This window comes from Ochotona curzoniae, unplaced genomic scaffold (genome assembly GCF_017591425.1).
Source record: "Ochotona curzoniae isolate NIBS_2020 unplaced genomic scaffold, NIBS_Ocur_1.0 contig_523, whole genome shotgun sequence".
Lineage (NCBI taxonomy): Eukaryota > Metazoa > Chordata > Mammalia > Lagomorpha > Ochotonidae > Ochotona > Ochotona curzoniae.
In genome coordinates this window covers 12,291,348-12,311,509 of record NW_024466459.1, presented here as the reverse complement: position 1 = coordinate 12,311,509, position 20,162 = coordinate 12,291,348, and the positions used below count along the sequence as shown (strand labels likewise).

At 63.1% G+C, this 20,162-nt stretch overlaps 2 protein-coding genes and 1 long non-coding RNA gene across 6 annotated transcripts; 1 reads left to right on the top strand and 2 right to left on the bottom strand.

Moving 5' to 3' along the window:
- The first annotated feature begins 447 nt into the window (after positions 1 to 447).
- Positions 448 to 3,097, top strand: LOC121162678 (cytochrome b-245 chaperone 1). 2 transcript variants are annotated; one of them, XM_040989910.1, is made up of 7 exons: positions 448 to 517; positions 1,033 to 1,145; positions 1,575 to 1,616; positions 1,688 to 1,761; positions 2,022 to 2,118; positions 2,450 to 2,594; positions 2,760 to 3,097. In XM_040989910.1, the coding sequence occupies exons 2-7, from the start codon at positions 1,061 to 1,063 to the stop codon at positions 2,881 to 2,883; spliced, it is 567 nt and encodes a 188-aa protein (XP_040845844.1). In that variant the 5' UTR covers positions 448 to 517; positions 1,033 to 1,060; the 3' UTR covers positions 2,884 to 3,097. The 2 variants fall into 2 exon arrangements, with proteins under 2 accessions (XP_040845844.1, XP_040845845.1); XM_040989911.1 differs by having other exon boundaries at positions 451 to 517; positions 1,042 to 1,145.
- LOC121162679 lies at positions 3,065 to 18,765 on the bottom strand. Its single transcript, XR_005884822.1, has 3 exons — positions 18,751 to 18,765; positions 16,404 to 16,420; positions 3,065 to 3,141 (listed from the first exon to the last, which is right to left on the bottom strand). It is a non-coding gene; the product is annotated as an uncharacterized LOC121162679 (long non-coding RNA).
- Positions 3,421 to 14,116, bottom strand: HEXD (hexosaminidase D). 3 transcript variants are annotated; one of them, XM_040989893.1, is made up of 12 exons: positions 13,878 to 14,115; positions 12,666 to 12,775; positions 11,918 to 12,005; positions 9,167 to 9,331; positions 7,887 to 8,070; positions 7,308 to 7,379; positions 6,377 to 6,572; positions 5,473 to 5,555; positions 4,782 to 4,860; positions 4,611 to 4,712; positions 4,388 to 4,477; positions 3,421 to 3,727 (listed from the first exon to the last, which is right to left on the bottom strand). In XM_040989893.1, exons 2-12 carry the CDS (start codon positions 12,716 to 12,718, stop codon positions 3,463 to 3,465), a joined length of 1,377 nt encoding a protein of 458 aa, XP_040845827.1. In that variant the 5' UTR covers positions 12,719 to 12,775; positions 13,878 to 14,115; the 3' UTR covers positions 3,421 to 3,462. The 3 variants fall into 3 exon arrangements, with proteins under 3 accessions (XP_040845827.1, XP_040845826.1, XP_040845828.1); XM_040989892.1 differs by having other exon boundaries at positions 13,594 to 14,114; XM_040989894.1 differs by lacking the exon at positions 9,167 to 9,331 and having other exon boundaries at positions 13,594 to 14,116.
- Positions 18,766 to 20,162: the final 1,397 nt, after the last annotated feature.

Sequence of the window (20,162 nt, the reverse complement as noted above, 5' to 3'; positions counted from 1 at the left end):
CCTCCCGGGCCACGCTGGACCGCGAGCAGCAGCTGGACTGGAAACGCTCACGCGCACCTCTCCCGCTGCATGTGAGAGCTGCATGGCGGCAAGGCCGCGAGTGGCCCCCATGTGTCTGTGAGCAAGTGCGGCTCTCCTGCCTGGGTCTGTGAGCAGGTATACCTGCTGCAGTAACAACCCAGAAAGTGACACCCCTCAGCTTCCAGATGCACCCCAAAATCACAGACGCCCCAGCTGCAGGAGGGGTCCCCGCCAAGCCCTTCCGCCCACAGGGGCTCCCTCAGCTTCCAGATGCACCTCCAATTCACAGACGCCCCGGGAGCGGCCCCCGCCAAGGCCTCCCACGCCTCACGGGGGACTCCGTGCACGCCCCGCGCCCCGCCCCGCGCCCGGAAGTCTGTGCGCCCCGCCCCGCACCCGGAAGTCCGCGCGCTCCGCCCCGTCGCCCGGCGGGTTCGCGCCCCGGGATCGCGGCAGGCGGCGGGGCGGCGGGCGCGTCCAGCAGCTTCCCCCTCAGGTGGGCGCTCACCCCCGGCTGCGGCCGAGCCGGGCACCAGGGCCGAGCTTGCACAAGTTGGGGCGGCCCGAGGCGTAGCAGGGCGCCCTGAGCGCGGCGGGCACCGGCCGACTCCCATCCCTGCCCCCAGGCCCAGCCCGCCGCCGCCACTCTCACTTCCCATCTTGGTCGGGTTCTGGTCCTTCCGGGGTGGGGAGGGGTGCAGCAGCGTCCAGGCTGGGCGGGTCACCTGGGGCATCTTGGGGGGGAGGGAGCACCCCTGGAGGCTGACAGGTGCGGGTGCGCGGTGCCGGGGGTGGGGGCACAGGAGGCTGACACGGGCATGGGGCACTCTGGAGTCTGACAAGTGGGGGTGCATGGTGATGGGGTGGGGGTACAGGAGGCTCACAGGCCGGGGTGCATGATGACGGGGTGGGGGGCACGGTGCCAGGGGTGAGGGGCACCCCAGAGAGTGACCGCCAGGGTGCATGGAGGGCCCACCCAGCTTGATGTGGGGTGCTATGTTTTTCTTCCAGCCGCTCCAGCCTCGCGCACGCTCCGGGGATGTACATGCAGGTGGAGACCCGCACCCGCTCTCGCCTCCACCTCAAGAGGGCCCCGGGCCTGCGCTCCTGGTCGCTGCTGGTCGGTAAGGCTGAGGTGGCTGAGCCAGACAAAGTGCTGCCCGCGGGGCTGGGGCCCTGCCTGAGTACCCTCCAGCATGTACCTTGAGGCATGGACCCTGCACTGGGCAGTTGGGGCATGGGGCATCTGGTTCCTCCTGCACTCCTGTCCCTCACTGCTCTGGGGAGAGTCCTGCATGCCGCCTGATGCAGGCACCCTGTCGTGGCCACTCTCTGTTGGCCCTGCCCAGGGGAGGAGTCCTGGGGGTCTCGCCCACTCTGTTGGCCGTGCCCAGGGGAGGGTCCTGGGGGCCTGTCTTGCCCAATGACCTGGCTATGGGGTTGTGGTCCCTCCCCACGTGCCGCTGGGGTCACCACACGTGGTTCTGACAGCCCTGGGGGTGCGCAGTGCGTGCTGTGCCATCCCGTCAGGACAGGCCTCCCGCTCTCCGCAGGGATCCTCTCCATCGGCCTGGCCGCGGCTTACTACAGTGCAGGTAAGGGCACCTCCCCCCCATGGCCCGCTGCCTTTCCGGGCCTGCCCCTCACCGGTGCCTCCTCTCCACAGACAGCCTGGGCTGGAAGCTCTTCTACGTGTCGGGCTGCCTGCTAGTGGCCGTGCAGAACCTGGAGGACTGGGAGGTGAGGCTGGGCAGGGTGGGGGCAGGAGGGAACATTCCAGATGGCCTGCCCTGGGCTCCCCTTCTGAGGGGTCCCCCTCCAGGGAGTGCCTCGTGACTAGCTTCTACTGAAGTTCTTTACGGAGGGGCAGGTGACCCCCGCACCCAGCGGTTCTAGAAGGGGCACTGCCCGGGCTGGCGGGCTCCTCTGGGTGCTTGTGTGTGTGCGCATGTGTGCTGCACACACGTGGGCATGCGTTCAGCCCCCCCCGTGGCCCCCAGGAAGCCATCTTCGACAAGAGCACTGGGAAGGTCATCTTGAAAACCTTCAGCCTCTACAGGAAGCTGCTGACTCTGCTCCGAGCAGGCCACGGTCAAGGTAAGGGCTGCGGGACAGGGGCTCACCCTCGGCACCCTGGGCTCTGCGGGACGGGCCGTGGAGCCGGGGCCTGCGTGGCCAGAGGAAGCCCTAGGCGGAAGTTCTTCGGGGCCCGGTAGCGGCTCGGCACAAGGTCCCACAGCCGCCTTTGTCCCCGAGCGGTCACGGTGATGGCTGGGGAGTCGCAGCTCAGTGGCTGGTGGTGGGGCCAGGAAGGTGCTTCTGGGTCGGGGGGAAAAATGTGAAGGCAGGAGGGGCCGGACTGGGCAGGGCCGGGCCAGTTCCTGCACAGGGCCCAGGGGCGGTATGGCCCGTGACCTGTCCTCCCCAGTGGTGGTCCTGCTGAAGGACATCCGGGACGTGAACGTGGAGGAGGAGAAGGTCCGGTACTTCGGGAAGGGCTACTCGGTGGTGCTGCGGTTCGTCACGGGCTTCTCCCACCCGCTCACCCAGAGCGCCATCATGGGCCACCGCAGGTGAGGGCGCAGTCTGGGGTGGGGGGCTGTGGCAGCAGCAGGGCCCTCGGGGACCAGGACGGGGCTGGGGTCTGGTACAGCGGGCACCAGGACATGAGGTGTGGTGGGCGGGACGGAGCCACCTGGGCAGCCCCTGACCACTACTTGCTGATGCTGGCCTCCCAGTGACGTGGAAGCCGTGGCCAAGCTCATCACCGGCTTCCTGGAGCTGCACCGCCTAGAGAGCCCCTCTGAGTTGTCCAACTCCGAGAGCAGCGACAGCGAGGCCGACGGCCCCGGGCAGAGCTGACACCCACCAGCAGCTGCACAGCCCCTCTCTGCTTTACCTCGGGGCATGCCACCGGACTTCGGAGCTGCCTCAACCAGTCCTGATGCTTGACTGAACAAAGCCACAGCCTGGGCCTTGCCCAGGGAGTAGGGCAGGGAGAGGGGCTGGTGGGAGCCAGGGGGCCTAAGGGGTGGGCGGCACAGCGGGTCTGGGCAGCCCCACCTGTGGCTCCTGTCTGGGGGTTACCCTGGGGTGACATCATTGTAGCCAGCTGGGCCTCTCCTGGGGCCAGGGGCTCTTCAGGGCTGTCCTGTGTGCTGGGCTGACGGGCAGACACCTGGAGCCCCTGGAAAGGGGTGACTTCCCTAAAAATGGGGTACCTAGAGAGAAACACACACACATATAAACACCAGGGGCTCCTAGGCAGGAACTGAGTGTAGGCATGCATGGGAGGGCAGCAGGGGCACAGTGCCCGTCCAGGCCCCTCCTCCTGGGGGCAATGGGGAGGTGGGCACAGCGCTCTCCTGTATGAGGGCGGAGGGAGGCTGGACTAGCAAGCAGGTGCAGCTCTGACTTTATTGCAAAATAAAACTCTGTATATCACAGCTGGGTCCTTGGGCATCTGTCCTGTGCGTCTGGGGGCTCCGCAGGGAGCGGCTGCCAGGTCCCTCCAACCTCAGGGTCCTGAGCTGGGTCCCAGCAGGTGCCACCAGCCGCCTCACTGAGGTCCCGCAGCAGCGCCTGTAGCTGCTGCGTGCTGGGGGCCACGTTCTCCTCCAGCCACTCCTCCACGGCATCCGGGTAGAAGCAGCACTGCAGGGCGGCCTCCAGCTCCCGTGCCAGGGCGCTCCACCTGCCCAGGAGGCTGGGGACGAGGAGGCAGCCTGAGCCTGCGCAGTGAGGCTCCTGCGGCTGTTCCCGGAGCACACACCAGAGCCCCACAGTGGCTCAAACTACACTGTGGCCTTGCCAACTTCCTGTGAATGTGATGCATGGGCCAGCACACATTCAACTCACAGCCTGCGAGGTGGGAAGGACTCGGCTGGACAGTTGGCCGACTCTGCACAGGTTGGCATTCGTGGTCCCTGGTCAAGGTCACCATGGACAGTACCATGGGGGTATCATCCTGGGTGATGCTACTGTGGATGGTGCCACGTGGAGGGTCTGGGGGTCACCCTGGGTGATGTCACCATGGACGGTACCACGATGAGGGCTTGGGGGTCACCCTGGGTGATGTCTCCATGGACAGTACCACGATGAGGGCTTGGGGGTCACCCTGGGTGATGTCACCATGGACGGTACCACGATGAGGGTCTGGGGGTCACCCTGGGTGATGTCTCCATGGACTGTACCACGTGGAGGGTCTGGGGGTCACCCTGGGTGATGTCACCATGGACTGTGCCACGTGGAGGGTCTGGGGGTCACCCTGGGTGATGTCACCATGGACGGTACCACGATGAGGGCTTGGGGGTCACCCTGGGTGATGTCTCCATGGACTGTGCCACGTGGAGGGTCTGGGGGTTACCTGATCGCCTCGGGCTGGATGTACTGAACGATGGCTGGGTGGATGAGCTTGTGCCGGCGATGGTAGGGGCTGAACCAGCCTGTCACATACCTGGGGGCACATCCACAGACGGCTGACGGCTCATGTGCAGTAGTCGGGGCCTGCTGGGGCCTGTTCTGTCACCTCTGCCCTGGGGAGTCCAGAGGAGGAGGAGGCCAACAGGCTCAGCTGCCCACCTACCCACCTGTTTCTCTCCAGCAGTGCGTCCACAGAGCCACGCAGGTGGAGGCTGACTTGGGTGACGAGGGCCAGGATGTTGCTGCCAGGGAAGGAGCTGGGCCCCTTGCTGCCAGAGAGGCATACTGAGAACTGGGGTCCCTGGGAGGGCCCGTCGGCGGGGAGGTCAGGCCATTACCTCACGGCATCTGCCACGTCCAGGCTCGAGAGCCCGAGCAGCTTCTCCACTTTGGTTTTAACGTCGTCGCTGAACCCTCCTGAAAGCAACCAGGCAGACAGTGGGGGCCTGGCACAGCTGCACGCGACCCTCCCCTCCCTCAAGGGGTGTGTGTCCGTTCTCTTTTTGAGACACAGAGCTCCACTGGCAGTTCACTCTTCTGATGGCCACACGAGCTGGAGACTCCGTCCTGGTCTCCAACATGAGCTGTGGGAACCCAGGTACGTGAGCCACTCACGCTGCCTCCCACAGTCAGTGTTAACAGGAAGCTGGAGGCAGAGCTGAGGAGCGAACACCTGCCCCCATGGGGCCTCACACAGCCCTGGGAGTGGCGGGGCTGGAGCCCAGCAGCCAGCCAAGTACCCGGCCCCCTGCTGGTAGGGCAGACTGGCACAGGTGCCCCATTCCCACTGGGCTGCCCACTGGGCAAGGGCCACGCTGCCAGAGCAAGGCCAGTGCTCTCCATGACACCGACACTGAGGGCTCAACAGTGGCTCATCCGCCTCCTGCACGCATGGCGTCAAGGTGCCCGTGGCCCACACTACCTACTTCGCTTGGGTCCCAGGTGGGCGGTCCTGCTGCCCAGATGCCTGGCTCCCACCTGCCCTGAGGGGTGGGCAGGGGTCACAGATGGACCACTGCTGAGACATACCATGCAGGAGCGACTGCAGACAGGCGGCCAGGGATGGGATGCCCACGGGCAGCAGCTCACACAGCACGGAGAAGTGGTCGTACCTGCAACCACGGGAGATGCACTCACTGCCCACGGCCGGCTGGCCTGAGGGCACGCTGCTCCCTCCCCTACCAGGCTTGGTGTCGCAGGGCAGCACGCAGTGGGGGCAGCAGAGTGGGAAGTCTGGTGGTACAGTGTGGTGAGGGGCTGTGACAGGGGATATCGGGGGACCTGCCCGGGTCCACTAGCAGCTCGACCTGGCCCTCACCCCGCAGTCACCCTGGGGGGGCGACACTGGCCCTCACCCTGCGGTCACCCTGGAGGGTTGCTGGCCCTCACCCTGCTGGAGATGATGCGGCTTGGTCCCACTTGCCTTTGAAGAAGGCTCGCTGGCCACCCTGGGGGTCATGTTCCGGTTCCCCCACCATCACCCTTGCCTCCCAGGCACAAGGTGTGAGCTCAGGGAAGTGTAGATGGTAAATGAGGGCTGAGGGCGCTTGGTGCTGGGTGGCGCTGGGCAGCACAGGGCAGGGCACCTCCACCTGCCAGAGCGTGGCTTTCTCTGTACTCATGAGTGGTGACGCGCCCACAGGCCTGGCAGGCTTGGCTGGGCTGAGGTCCTGGGGGACTCCACCTGCACCTGGGCCACTCCCCTCAACACAGGACAGGCTGTACTCTGCAAGATGCTCCTAGTTTAGTGCGGCCTGAGGCGTACAAAGGGACCGTGAGCCATCTAGAAGCAGCAGAGCCAGCTGTTGCCCCGGAGCACACAGGCGGCTGGAGGCCCCAGGACTGGCACCCCTGCTTTGGACACCCGAAAGGCTTCTCCCCTTGGCAAGCGGGTGAGGCCCAGGCTGCCCCCCTTTGTTACCCGACAGCTCACCTCTGCCAGCCGGTCAGGACAATGCCCTGTAGAGCGTCTGTGGGCCCCTGGCCCGCCACCTGCAGCCACTGGGCATGGTTGTGGAGATGGTACTCCACGGGCGGCAGGGCCTGGCTGGCCCCCGTGGCCCCCTTGAAGGCGCTGGCGGCCCAGAGGCGCCGGAAGCCGCAGGCCTGGAACTTCTCCATGAGGAGGACTGAAGAGAAAGCAGGCAGGTGGTGGGCAGTAACCCTTAGGCCACACACATCCACTTAGCATCACACATGGGAGCAGCCATGATGGCTGGGCAACCCAGTCATGGGCCCACAAGGAAAGCCTGCCAGAACCAGGAGGGGGAGCACTCTGCAAAGGGTCTTGGATGAGCCTGTGGTTACCCTGAGCTGGGCAGGGCTGTGGCGGGGCAGGAACGGGGACCACGGTGGGGGCTGTGCGGGGTGTGGACTGTGCCCATGGTGGGGGCTGTGCGGGGTGTGGACGGTGCCCACGGTGGGGGCTGTGGCAGTGTGGACGGTGCCCACGGTGGGGGCTGGGCGGGGTGTGGAGGGTGCCCACGGTGGGGGCTGTGGCAGTGTGGACGGGGCCCACGGTGGGGGCTGTGTGGGGTGTGGAGGGTGCCCACGGTGGGGGCTGTGGCAGTGTAGGCGGTGCTTGCAGTGGGGCTGTGGCAGGGCAGGGATGGTACCCATGACAGGGGCTGTGGCAGGGTGGGGATGGTGTCTGGGTGGGCAGGGCCTAACCTGGCACACAGTCGATCAGGACATAAACCCAGGCCCTCGATGCTGCCTCCTGCTGCCCCTGCCCCTTGGTGCCTCCCACTGTCCCCCACCCCTCGGTGTTGCCCCCCTGCTGCTCCCTGCCCCTCAGAGCTGCCCCCGGCTGCTCCCCGCCCCTCAGTGCTGCTCCCCGCTACCCCCTGCCCCTCAGTACTGACCCTTGCCATGCACATCCAGGTCAGCACTGTAGTCCCAGAGCACCAGCTCCACGAGCTGCGGCAACCCCGACGCTGCAGAGCAAGGCTGAGCGTGAGGCAGACGCCTGTGCACATCGTCACAGCGCCTGGGCTTGCCCTCTTCAAATGGGTATGAATCCTCACCCTTGACCCAGTGGGTGTGACCCAGACCCAGCAGGGCGCCCCATTTCGGCAGGCCCCAAGACCACAGGTGGATTTGGGAGTGGCGACTCCTGGCCTGGGGCTCTCGTGCAGGGCCACCAGCCCATGTGCATACGCTGCTAAGTGGCGCCTTGATTGGGCAGTGGCTGTCCCAGGCTGTGGGGAACCAGGACAACAGTGGCCGGGCTGGACTCAGCTCTGTGGGGTCTCAGGGCTTGGGTGCAGCGAGGGGGTGTCAGCCCTCAGCTCTGGGCCCCCCTGTAGGGTCCCACATCGACTGTCGGTTTCAGATGCAGGACCCCCACAAGGTGGTCTGAGCGGGTCTGTGTATAGAGCTCTACAGTCTTGGGGCTACTGAGGAGGGGTCCCACCGCACACCCCCCCACCCCCGAGGCTGACCTGCGAGCTGCTCCTGTGCCATGTCCCGCAGCATGTCATCCCACACCAGGGGTGTCACGCCAGGATGCCGGGTTAGCACGTGGCCGGCCACAGCCTTCATGTGGGTCAGGCACAGCGCTGCCCTGTTGTTAGGCTCCTGTTGCAGCCAGCGTCTCGAGGCCTCCCCTTCACCCAGGTAATAGACCTGAGGAAGAGACGGCAGGGGCTGGCTGTGAGCGCCCCATGTGTGCCTTGGGGGGGCACAGGGCCTGGGCAGCCTCTGCAGGCTGAGCTGAGGTCACAGCTCTGAGGTGCCCCCTCAGCATGGCACCACCTGAAACGTACCCCAGCAGAGGGGCGTGTGCGCACAGAAGCCGGCAGCAGGGCCACGGGCTGTGACTGCAAGCAGGGGAAGTACTAAGGGGGCCGAGAGGAGCCCCCTGTGGGGGCTCACAGGGTTGGAGGGGCACAGGGTTGGAGGGGCACAGGGTTTGTGCATGCACAAAGCAAGGGTTGTGAATTCTGCACATGGTGCATGCCCCGGGCTGAGACAAATACTCTCCTCATGCTGCCTGTGTCTCCCCAGACATGTACACACACACACACACACACACACATTTCCCTGAGTGGGCACCCATGGACACTGACGTGTTTGCCTCAAGCACAGAGCTCATTATCCCATCCCAGACCTCCAATGTCCTTGACTCCCAACCTGCTCTCCTCCGGCTGTGACACCACAAGAAACCCACCTCCAGTGCTGCTCTGACACACCCAGCTCCAGTGCTGAGCACACACCCATCTCCAGTGCTGGTGACACACCCAGCTCCAGTGCTGGGCACACACCACCTCCAGTGCTGGGCACACACCACCTCCAGTGCTGCTGACACACCCACCTCCAGTGCTGGGCACACACGCATCTCCAGTGCTGGGCACACACCACCTCCAGTGCTGGGCACACACCCAGCTCCAGTGCTGCTGACACACCCACCTCCAGTGCTGAGCACGAACCCACCTCCAGTGCTGAGCACACACTTACCTCCAGTGCTGGGCACACACCCAGCTCCAGTGCTGAGCACACACCCACCTCCAGTGCTGCTGACACACCCACCTCCAGTGCTGGGCACACACCCACCTCCAGTACTGGGTCTAAGGCACAAACCTGTCTTTGCCAGGGATAGCATAGCTCCTGGCCACCAAGACACACCCCCTCCCAAGATATCGGCTAGACCAGCCTGCCACGAGCCCTGTTTGTATTCACTGGGATCACGTGTAAGAGGAGAGGTGTGGCAAATGGCACCCACCTCATCGCACCCAATGTGCAGCCACCGGGCACCAGGGTGCAGCGCCAGCACCTGGTCGATCATGGCTCCTACCAGTGCCAGGGCCTGTGGCTCATGGGGGTTCAGCGTGTTGGGGAAGGCTGGCACTTCCCGGAGGTGTGCGAACATCGCGTGCTTCAGTACAAACTGTGGAGACAGGGTGGGCAGGCTCACTGATGTGGGGATGGGTGGGGACAGGGCGGCTGGACCTGCCTCCTCCACCCGAACCCAAGGGCCCTGGGCAGGATCCCTCTGCTCTGCCGCCAGCCAAGACAGGCCAAGCTCTGTCCCAGGGCTCCTGACGGGCCAGACCTATCCGGGACCTGTCCCTGGCTGCCTTGGGACCTTCTAGCCACTCTCCCAGAGCCAGCAGAAACAGGGCGACTGAGTGAGGGTGGCCCTTGTAGGGCTGCAGCCTGCAGCCTGCCCTACCAGCCCCTCCCTGTGAGAGCCAGACCCTTGGGGGCCATGTCCCCAAAGCAGCAGCTGCAGAAAACCCCTGCTGGCCCCTGCAGGTCCCCGGAAAGACAGCTGGAGGGCTGTCCAGGTCCACTCAAAGGGGTGCAGGCTTGGGAAGCCCTAAGCCCTGCTGACCAGGGAGACACAGGGGTGGCGGCAGTGTACTCATGGCTGGGAGCCCAGTGCTGCTCCCGGGGAATCTGCTGGGAAACCCTCCCCAGCACCACCACAGGGGAGAAAAACCTCCGGCCTGCTGTTGAGATGCCAGCTTTCAACCAAGAGATAGACACAAACACACTGGAGCGGGAGCCAGCCCCAGGAGAGCCCGTCGGCCATCACCCACCCTGAAATGCCTGGGGGAGCCCGCCGGCAGTCACCCACCCTGAGATGCCTGGGGAGCCTGCCGGCAGTCACCCACCCTGAGATGCCTGGGGAGCCCGTCGGCAGTCACCCACCCTGAGTGTGCCCCTGGAGCCCGTCGGCAGTCACCCACCCTGAGTGTGTCCCTGGAGCCCGTCGGCCATCACCCACCCTGAGCATGCCACAGGACAGCCCGCCGGCCGTCACCCACCCTGAGTGTGCCCCTAGAGCCCGTAGGCCATCACCCGCCCTGAGCATGCCTGGGGAGCCTGTCGGCCGTCACCCACCCCGAGATGCCCCAGGGGAGCCCGTCACCCACCCTGAGTGTGCCCCTGGAGCCCGTCGGCCATCACCCACCCTGAGCATGCCCCGGGGGAGCCTGCCAGCCGTCACCCACCCTGAGCGTGCCCAGGGTACTCTGCATGCTTTCAAAAGAACTAGGGGTCAGATTCCACTGAAGACGGCAATTTTGTCTGAGCAGAATCACTCAACATGCTAACCCTCCATCTCCATGTGCCAGGATCTCATATGGGTGCTGGTTCATGGCCTGGGTGCTCTGCTTCCCATCCAGCTCCCTGCCTGTGGCCTGGGAAAGCAGTCGAGGACGGCCTAAAGCCTTGGAACACTGCACCCACGTGGGAGACCCGGAAGACGCTCCTGACTCCTGGCTTTGGATGGGCTTAGCTCCAGCTCAGCTCCGGCCATTGTGGCCACTTGGGGAGTAAACCAGCAGATGTAAGATCTTTCTGTCTCTGCTTCTCTCTGTAAATCTGCCTTTCCATAAAAGAAAAAGAAGGCTTACAAGTGTGGCCACGTGGCTCCTCAAGAAGGCACAAAGCACCACTGCCCAGAGGGCAGCCAGTCACCTCAAGAGGCCACACAGCTGTGCCAGAAGTGACAAGATTAACACCTGGCTAAGTGGCACGCCCAAATGGCCTCATCTGCATGAAACCTCACGAGGGACAGAAGCAGAAATCCTCCCGGGCTGTGAGTAGACAGAGCTAAAGCCTAGCTAGCACACCCCACGGCCAACCCCAGGCTGGGAAAAGGCAAAACGGGGAGGCCACACAGGCAACAAACCGCTCGGTGCAGACACCTCTGGTTTGGGCATCTTGGGGTGCTGCTTTAGGCACCCCAGTTTCTGACCATTTTTTGTAATCTCAAAGTGGTGTGAGCCCTGGCAGGCAGGGGTGCAGCAAGAGGAGGGTAGAGTGGTGCTCTGGTCTGCTGAGCCAGGGAGCCGCTAGAGGGCGTCCCAGCCAGCCAGGCGGTGAGGGGCCGGCCTAGGAGGATGGTGGTCATGCCAAGTAGGCAGGGGACCTAAGGAGACATCAGCAGGCTGGGCACACGAGCTGGGAGTCAGCAACGTGCAGACAGCAAGGGGAAGTGGCAGTGGGGACAGGGACCTGCAGAGCAAGGGAGTGACAGAGGGCCCGGCCAGCAGCAGCCCAGGAGCTGGGGACAGCAAGAAGGCAGAGCCGGGCGGGAGGCAAGCCCGAGGGACGGAGGCCAGGAGCTGGGGACGGCAGAGCAAGGGGCGGGATTCAGGCCTGAGGACAGGAGTGTAACTGAGGGCCCGGCCAGCAAGGACTGGGACCCGGGGCTAATTCTCACAAGATGCTCTATTTGGAGCCAGGCACGCTGAGTGGGTTCAGAACCCACCCACGAGTGTGGCAGAGGCCGTGAACAGCTCCACCTGCAGGAGAGCCTCTGGGGGCCTTGAGGGCAAGGCTGGCTTCGAGTGGAAATGGGGTCCTGGTGCCACAGGAGCGGTGGGGGCTGGTGACAAACCCAACCGTAAACCCAGGAGACGCTGGCGCTGTGTGTCTCCCTTCTGTGATACAGACACGCAGGTGTCTGTGGAATGATCTTCAAAGGCATCCGGCACTGGCAGCCTCTGCAGGGACCACTCACCTCCATGTGTCCGAACGTCTGCACCAGGGGCACAACCTCCAGCTCGCTCTGCGCAGCCAGCTGCAGGATCTCCTGGACTTCGGCGGGGCTGGGGACACAAGGCAGCAAGATGCTCAGGCCGTAGTCAGCACAGCCGCTCCCACAGCCCTGGAGGACCAGCTCCACGAGGACCCACAGGCCTCAAGAGGGCAGCAGGTGGTGCCCGTCACACGCCCTAGCCAGACACTCCATGGTGATGTCGTCTGGCAGAATTGCAGGCCGGACTGCCAGGCCAGCGCTGGGCCGTGTGAGGTCGTGGCCTGGAAGGACCTTCCCCCGTCTTCCCCACAGCTCATCTCAGCAGGGCTGTGCTGCAGACCTGGAGAACCGGTCACCAGGGACATTCTCACGGCAGAAGCCGAGAGGCACAGAGGAGCAGGACCGCTCTCCCGCCTGCTGGCCCAGGTCTGTGGACACCCCGGCCCAGCAGCAGGCGTGCACGGGCTCGCCACAGGTTTTCTCTTTTTGAAGTTTGCTAATTTGTAGGCACGTGGCATTGTGGCTTTAATTGAATCTGCTACTGCCCAAGGCTTAACATCCTCCCATCTGCTTAGCTGCAGGCACCCACCGCCTCGCCCCCAAGGAATTGGATTCTCTGGACCAATTCTGGGGCCTCTGAGGTTAGCCCCGTGCTCCCACCAGTTTTGCTCTTGTCCAGCCGCCCCACCACACTTCCCACCCTAGGATGCCTGGGACCCTGTGGGCAGACCTGTAGGCGTGGGTGGCCCTCAGCAGCCGCAGGGGGCCATCATACGGGAACATGTCTTCATATTCCAGGAGGAGGCCGTTAGCCCCGAGTGTGTGGAACAGGGGGAACACCTGGAGGGCAGAGTTGGAACCTCAGTGGGCAGACACAAGTTGCCCTGGTCAGCTTTCCCAGGCCCAAGCAGGCCCGGTGGGTGACCAGGGTGCAGAGGGGTCTCCACAGAGGGCTCCCTGTAGCTGTCCTGTTGGGTGGCCAGGATGTAGAGGGCTCCCATGGCTGCCCGGTGGGTGACCAGGGTGCGGAGGGCTCCCATGACTGACCAGGGTGCAGAGGGCTCCCGTGGCTGCCCGGTGGGTGACCAGGGTGCGGAGGGCTCCCATGGCTGACCAGGGTGCAGAGGGCTCCCGTGGCTGCCCGGTGGGTGACCAGGGTGCGGAGGGCTCCCATGGCTGACCAGGGTGCAGAGGGCTCCCGTGGCTGCCCGGTGGGTGACCAGGGTGCGGAGGGCTCCCATGGCTGACCAGGGTGCAGAGGGCTCCCGTGGCTGCCCGGTGGGTGACCAGGGTGCGGAGGGCTCCCATGGCTGACCAGGGTGCAGAGGGCTCCCGTGGCTGCTTGGTGGGTGACGAGGGTGCGGAGGGCTCCCATGGCTGACCAGGGTGCAGAGGGCTCCCGTGGCTGCCCGGTGGGTGACCAGGGTGCGGAGGGCTCCCATGGTTGACCAGGGTGCAGAGGGCTCCCGTGGCTGCTTGGTGGGTGACCAGGGTGCGGAGGGCTCCCATGGCTGACCAGGGTGCAGAGGGCTCCCGTGGCTGCCCGGTGGGTGACGAGGGTGCAGAGGTGCCTCTCCCGCTGCACGGGGGGCCAGGCCATGGAGGGGTGGGGCTCTCAGTCCTTCCCAGTGTCCCCTGGAGCCCCAGCCCTTCCTCACCTGCGCCAGGTACGAGACCTTGGGTGGGGCGCCTTTGAGGTCCACGTGGACCAGCCTCATCTTAAACGCCGGGGGGCCCGCCATGTCCAAGCTTCCTGGCGTCCTCCGGGTGCCCACCTCGCCCGCCGCCTCAGCCCGCAGCCCGGCCTGCCCTGCTGCAGCCCGGAACCCGCACGCTACAGAATCCTCCCGGGTCCGGGCTGAGGAGATGGAGGCCGGAGGAGGGACGGGACGGGGAGGGACCGGGAGGAAAGACCCGTCCCGCTCGGCCGTCGACTGCTCACGTCTGCCGGCAGTCTCGGGGGCCGGCGAGGAAAGGGCTCGGCCGCTTCTGCGTGCGCTCAGCAGTTTCCGTGAACACTCGGCAGTTTCCGTTAACGCTCGGCGATTTCCGTGAGCGCTACGCGATTTCCAGGTGCGTTCGGCGGTTTCCGCACGCTCTCGGCTTCCCGACGCCTCGCCCGAAGGCCCCTTAGCCTAGAGCCGCGCCTACGGCACGTGAGGGCCGCGCCGAGGGGCGGGGCACCCCTGCGGGTGGGCGGGGCACCCCTGCGGGTGGGCGGGGCCTTGCGAGCCCCTCCCCGCGGGCCCTGGCTGTAGAACGGCGCTCCCTCCACGGTCCTCGAACACCCGGCTGGGCCTCACGGGGAGGCGGGGCGATCCGGTCTCCCTTTTGTGCCAGGCCCCGCCCCCTGGAGAATGCAGGTCACGCCCTCCGACGGCCACGCCCCCGGCAGACACCGCCCTCAGCAGACCCCACCCTTCGCCGGCAACATCCATCTGCAGACCCCACCCACCGGCCCCGCCCCCTCCCCAGGCCCCGCCCTCAGGGACCCTCCAGTCAATCCGCGCCTTCGAGAAGCAGGTCAGGCGGAAGGGGAGAGCCCGGGTCCGAACCCGCCACCTTTCCGCAGTAGGGACACCATTGCTGGGCGGAGGGGGGCCTCTGACGTCATCCCGCCTCCAGCGGCTCCTGGGGACCAGGACGGGGTCACCCATGGCTCCTGGTCTGACCCAGAAAGGTCTTCTGCTCCCTTGTTTACTTGCAAGCACAGAAGTCTTATTGGTGGAAGTGCCCCAGAAGCCATTCCTCATTTGCAATAAACTCTCTCAGCGTCTTCCCTCGCACACATCCCCACGCCCCCCTCCCAGGTGTGCATGGGTCCCCAGCCCAGTCTTCCAGTGGGATGGCCTGCTGGTGTGGAACTTCGCCAGCCCCCCAGGGACCCAGGTCCCCCACACACACATGTGCTGGCCTGGGACCCTACTTCTTCTCCCACCCACGGTCCGAGCCCATTCGCAGTTCCCCAACCCAGGGCACCAGCAAGCTCACCCCCACCCGCCTGAGGGCAAGCCCACGCCCTGAGACCTCTGCCCGTGCCTTGGGCGGAGGGGGGTCTTGAAGCCTTGACGGGAGGCGCTCTGGCCCAGGCACCTGCCGTCTTCCTCAGGACGTGACCCTCCACATGAGTTTTCTTAGCCTTCAGCTCTTTATATATCCTACACCCCATTAAAAGGCGCACCCCAGGGATGGAGTGGCAGCTGACGTGCTGTGACCCAGATGTCCAGGATGGGACCTGGCCCTGCTGCTGCTCAACACCGTGGCCCGTTTTCCTGTCCATGTGATGATCACAGTTCCGGACCCCGAAGGCAGCCCTGATTGGACTCCTCCCTGCGTCCTAGAGTGGGCAGCGGAAGGGTGAGGAGCGCTGGCAGCCTCACAGCCCTGGGTGAAGCCCTCGCTCGTTCTGGATGCGTGGGCCTGGGCGGCCTTCCGCTGCTGCAGCCATTTCCATCTCTATGAAATGGTATCTGAGAGGCAACCAGAAAACCCTGCTCCATAGTCCCGGGATGTACACCAGCCTGAAAATGGCCTGTCTCCGGGCAAGCCAGGAGCGGGGGCTCTGCGGCCGCCCACCGTCCCCCGCCGTCCCTGCGGTGTGGCCATCTCGCACTCAGGATTGGCTCACGGAGGGCAGCAGGCAGAGAAAAATATGCTTTTCCTTCTCAGTAAGGAACTCTGGGAGGTAATTTAGACCAGCATGCAGAGAAAGCCAGACCAGAGAAGTTTCCCACTGGCTGACTGTAGGGGCACGCGGTGGGGCCTCTGGTCGTGTGCCCCCGGTCGTGTGCCCCCGGTGCCCCATGGGAGGATTTTCTGCCAGGGGCCTCGAGAGGCCAGCCTTCCTTGCTGTGGCCCTGAGGGTGTGTATAAAGCTCAGGGTTTCAGTTCTTCCCACCTTGGCTGGGGCTCCTTCTGAATACCACACACGTGAACATGAGAAAATAAGTATTTTCATAAGAAGTGTCACAGGCAGGTCAGAGTGTAACCGCGGCCGCCACAGCACGAGGGCTCACTCGGTGTCCTCGGGGGCTTCACTTTCTGCTTCGGTGGCCGACTCCACGGGTGCCATCCCGCCTGGGCCTTCACGCATGCTGTGGGGAGCAGAGCAGGCCAGCTGTCCATCCGCTCGCCCCGTCTGCTCCCATTAGGTAAGGCGAGGAAGGCAGCCCTCCTTTTACCTTGCCCAATTGCTGAAAATTTCCTCCTCATCAGAAGTCTCGTCGTGGAGTGTCCGGGCCAACTCTTCCTGGCGTGCAGTGCTGCTGGGTCTGCGCCTGCCCCTTAGCCAGCGTGGCCAGCTCCATCAGGGGAAGCCCACCTAGGAAAGCAGGGGGAATAGTCTCGCCCCGATCCCCACCCCTCCTCTCCAGGCACCCCACATCTCCTAGGCTTTACCTGCTTGTTGTTTGTGCACTTCCCGGGCGAATCTTTGCCAAAGTTTCTGCGGAAAACACACGGCCAAGACAGAGCCGTCCTGCATGCCTCGCCCGATGTGCGGCCCTGGTGTTCCTGGGACAGAATGGGGCCTCGCCCCACAATCACCACAGACCTGGGATCTGGGCTTCTGGGAGCACCCCGTGTCTGCCCGGAAGTGCCCCAGTGGCTAAGGACCAACTCTGACCATCGCATTGCGTGAGGTTGTCAGCCCCAGCCACTGCGTTCGCCAAGTGCCCTGTGCACACCCTCCTGGGGTAGTTGACAGCAGCTCCCCTCCGCCTGGGCTGCGGGAGAAGTCGCTCTGTTTGCACAGTCCTTGATCCCTGTAAACTGAGTGACCTCAGGCAGGGCCTGAGTCCCGACCGCAGAGGTACCCTGCTCTCCAAGCCGCACACTGCAGCTGTCCCTGATGGGAGAGGGGGTGGTGACAGCGGTTACAGGACCAGGCTAGCATGCCACACAAGACGATGTTTCCGAATGCAGGCATTACACAAAGGAGTGCGTTGTCCCGCAGCTGTGCCTGTGTGGCACACATGTGCTGCTTTCTGATGGGGAGGTGGCTCGCAGCCCCGAGCCCTCACAGCCAGGGAGAAGCCCCAGCCGGGAAGGAGCCCTCCTCTGACGCTAGCCGTGAGACCGTGGGCGAGAAAGATGCTGTCCCTTTCTTGCTTCCTTCTCAACCAGCGAAGAGACTTCTCTTCAGTGAAGGCTCTTCCAGTTAAAGCTCTGAGAGGCTTGACAAGAGGAGAGAAGATGCGCCCAGCACGATGGTTTAGTGGCTAAAGTCCTCGCCTTGCACGCCCGGGATCCCATATGGGCACCGGTGCTAATTCCGGAAGCCCCACCTCCCATCCAGCTTCCTGCTTGTGGCCTGGGAAGGCAGTGGAGGACGGCCCAAAGCCTTGGGACCCTGCACCCGCGTGGGAGACATGTAAGAATCTTTTCTCTCTTTGTCCTCTTTGCAAATCTGCCATTCTAATAAAAACAGAGTAAATCTTTCAAAAAAAAAAAAACAGGTTAGGAAAAAAATAGAGAAGACAAGCAGGATGAGAACAGCTGTTTCTGCAGCCTTGACGGGAATCAGCCCTCCCCCAGCCCTCCCCCAACCTTCCCCCAGCCCTCCCCCAGCCCTTCCCCAGCTCTCCCCCAGCCCTCCCCCAGCCCTCCCCCAGCCCTCCTCCCCCAGCCCTCCCCCAGCCCTCCTCCCCCAGCCCTCCCCCAGCTCTCCCCCAGCCCTTCCCCAGCTCTCCCCCAGCCCTCCCCCAGCCCTCCCCCAGCCCTTCCCCAGCTCTCCCCCAGCCCCCCCCAGCCCTCCCCCAGCCCTCCTCCCCCAGCCCTCCCCCAGCCCTCCCCCAGCCCTCCCCCAGCTCTCCCCCAGCCCTTCCCCAGCTCTCCCCCAGCCCTCCCCCAGCCCTCCCCCAGCCCTCCCCTATGGTAAGCACGAGAACTGGGAGGGGGTGGTGAACTGTCCTGGACATAACTATAGTATACCTCAGCATGGGTGTAGCTTGGGTCTGGGTTGTGCCAGATTGATTGGATCTTGGGGTGGACCATATGGGCTTGGGCTGTAGCATCCAACAGTAAGAGCCAGATTGACTGTGGGCTGTTTGGGCAAGGCCACTGTTTCTGCCAGGATAGGAGGTGGGCCCAGTCAGATTGGGCCAAGGACCCACCAGTGTACGTGAGATCTACCACTGGGAATTGACCTGATAGAGGAACTCAGGGAAATCCTGTCAGGATTTAATCCTTGCAGGTGAGCCAAGGCAGAGATCAGCCCATCCCAGACCAGGTTACAGTACCCGCTGGCATTCATGTGGGTCAAGTCTGGAGTTGGGCCAGGCTGGGCCAATTCATAGCACCCACTGGCAAATGTGAAAACCAGGACAGGGTGCAGGACAAGCATGGTTGGACTGCACCACCAACCAGTTCACGTTAGGGCCAGGACTGGGTGTTGTCCAGGTTGGGCCAGGCTGCAACATCCACTGGCAAATGCCAACCTGAGGCCAGGTATGCTATACTGGGCTGCAGGACCCACCAGCACAAGTAACACTTGAGGGGATATACTTGGCAGGGGGGCCAGTGGGGCCTCCTCTGCTGGGCCAGTGTTACTGCTGCTAAGCACGAGACCTAGGACCAGCAGGGGCAGAACAGGATAGGCAGGGTTACAACACCCATTGGCGTTCATGTGAGCCAGGTTGGGCTAAGTGAACATAGCCACTGGTGCATTTATGAGCCAGAGTAAGTGCAAGCTGGTCAGGCTTCACCAAGGTATCAGCTGGCAAGTGCTGGAACTAGGGGCAAGTCTCGTCCAGCTAGACCACAGAACCACCTGGAAAGTATAAGATCGGGGTTTGGAATTGGCCTAGTAGGGAAACTGGGCACCTCTCTGATATGCTGCAGCTCCCACCAGTAAGAATGAGAATTAGGGCTGGGGGTGGACCTGGTTGGACAGGCAGTAGCACCCACCAGCATAGCTGTGGGCTGGGTAGTGGGGTTGTTTAGGCTGAGCTAGCCTTCAGCACCCCACGGGTATCTAGAAAAGCCAAATAGTATTTGGGACAGACTGGACCAGTCTGTTGCGTATCTTGCCTACACTGGAACCATAGCTGGGGGGTGGCCTGGTGGGGGTAATTGGAAGTCACTCTGACAGGGTTGCTATTGCCACTGGTATGCATGAGTGCCTAATGTGTTGTGGGTAGGGTTGGGCTGGGCCACACTATCCATTGGTTTGTGTAAGAGATGGGTCTGGGGACAGAACTGACCCAACAACTGCAACCACCAGTGTGCGTGTAGGCTGATGTGGGTGATGGACTGAGCCAGACCCCACACTGGCTTCACATAAGTCATGTCTGAGGTCACTTCTGGTGAGGTTTCTCTGGGAACCCCCAACTGGACCACTGGACTGAGAACACCAATCATGGGGGAAAAAACACAGGATTTGTGGCCTGATCATGGGCTGCATGTATCAGAATTGACCTTAAGCTGCTGAAGATGGAGCAGCGACGGCATGCCCAGATGTACATGGAGGATGTGGAAATTCACTGGGGCCTGCAGAGGACATCTAGTACCACAGCAGAGGATGGAGGGCAGAACAAATTGGACAACTCTCCCCGCCAAGGTTTGCCAGGAAGTATATGGGTGAATGAAAATTCTGAGATGGAGTATGTCAGCCAGTGGACCTTGAAAGGATTTCTCATCCTTGGAGCAATGGAATCAGCAAGCATTTCAGAACTATCAAAACCACTCGAGCAATGCCCTTGGAGCATGCTCCACATTCAGGACCCTGGGATGACATTGGCTATGCCCCCTTACCTGGTACTAATTCGGTTAGGATGCTGGGTGTGGTGGCTTCCCCACGTTTTCTCCTTTCTTCCCCAATACAGAAGGAAAACAAAACTGGAAGCAGTGGTCTCATCTACCTACTATTCCTTGACCCCTTCCCATCCTAATCAGTGGTGCATATGGACATGCACCCTTCTCAATTATGTAATCATCAAAAATAAAATTAATATTAAACTAATGGAGCAAATAAAAATCACTGAAAGAAACAAAGTTACCTGTGACAACGGAGCCATCAAACTAACCCTGGATTTCCTAACCAGATTACACAAGAGCCCAATAAACGGCTTTTTAACTTAACCTGCTATTGTATTGAGCCTCTGTTGGAGCTCCCTGAGCTTATCACCTCAGCAAAGTTAGCTGTGGCCACAAGAATGCTATGTAATCCACCATACTAACACATAGAGTGGATTACAATCAGGATTTCCACAGGTCTGCAGGTGGATGG

Bases quoted from the DNA above. Each gene is read 5' to 3' on its own strand.
- LOC121162678 (XM_040989910.1), top strand. From the start codon at position 1,061: ATGTACATGCAGGTGGAGACCCGCACCCGCTCTCGCCTCCACCTCAAG. The intron at 1,617-1,687 runs GTAAGGGCACCT...TCCTCTCCACAG, and splicing joins CGCGGCTTACTACAGTGCAG to ACAGCCTGGGCTGGAAGCTC. The intron at 2,595-2,759 runs GTGAGGGCGCAG...CTGGCCTCCCAG, and splicing joins GCCATCATGGGCCACCGCAG to TGACGTGGAAGCCGTGGCCA.
- HEXD (XM_040989892.1), bottom strand. From the start codon at position 13,677: ATGGCGGGCCCCCCGGCGTTTAAGATGAGGCTGGTCCACGTGGACCTC. The intron at 9,332-11,917 runs GTGAGTGGTCCC...CTGTCTCCACAG, and splicing joins AGACGTTCGGACACATGGAG to TTTGTACTGAAGCACGCGAT. The intron at 7,380-7,886 runs GTCAGCCTCGGG...CTTGCTCTGCAG, and splicing joins GGCACAGGAGCAGCTCGCAG to CGTCGGGGTTGCCGCAGCTC.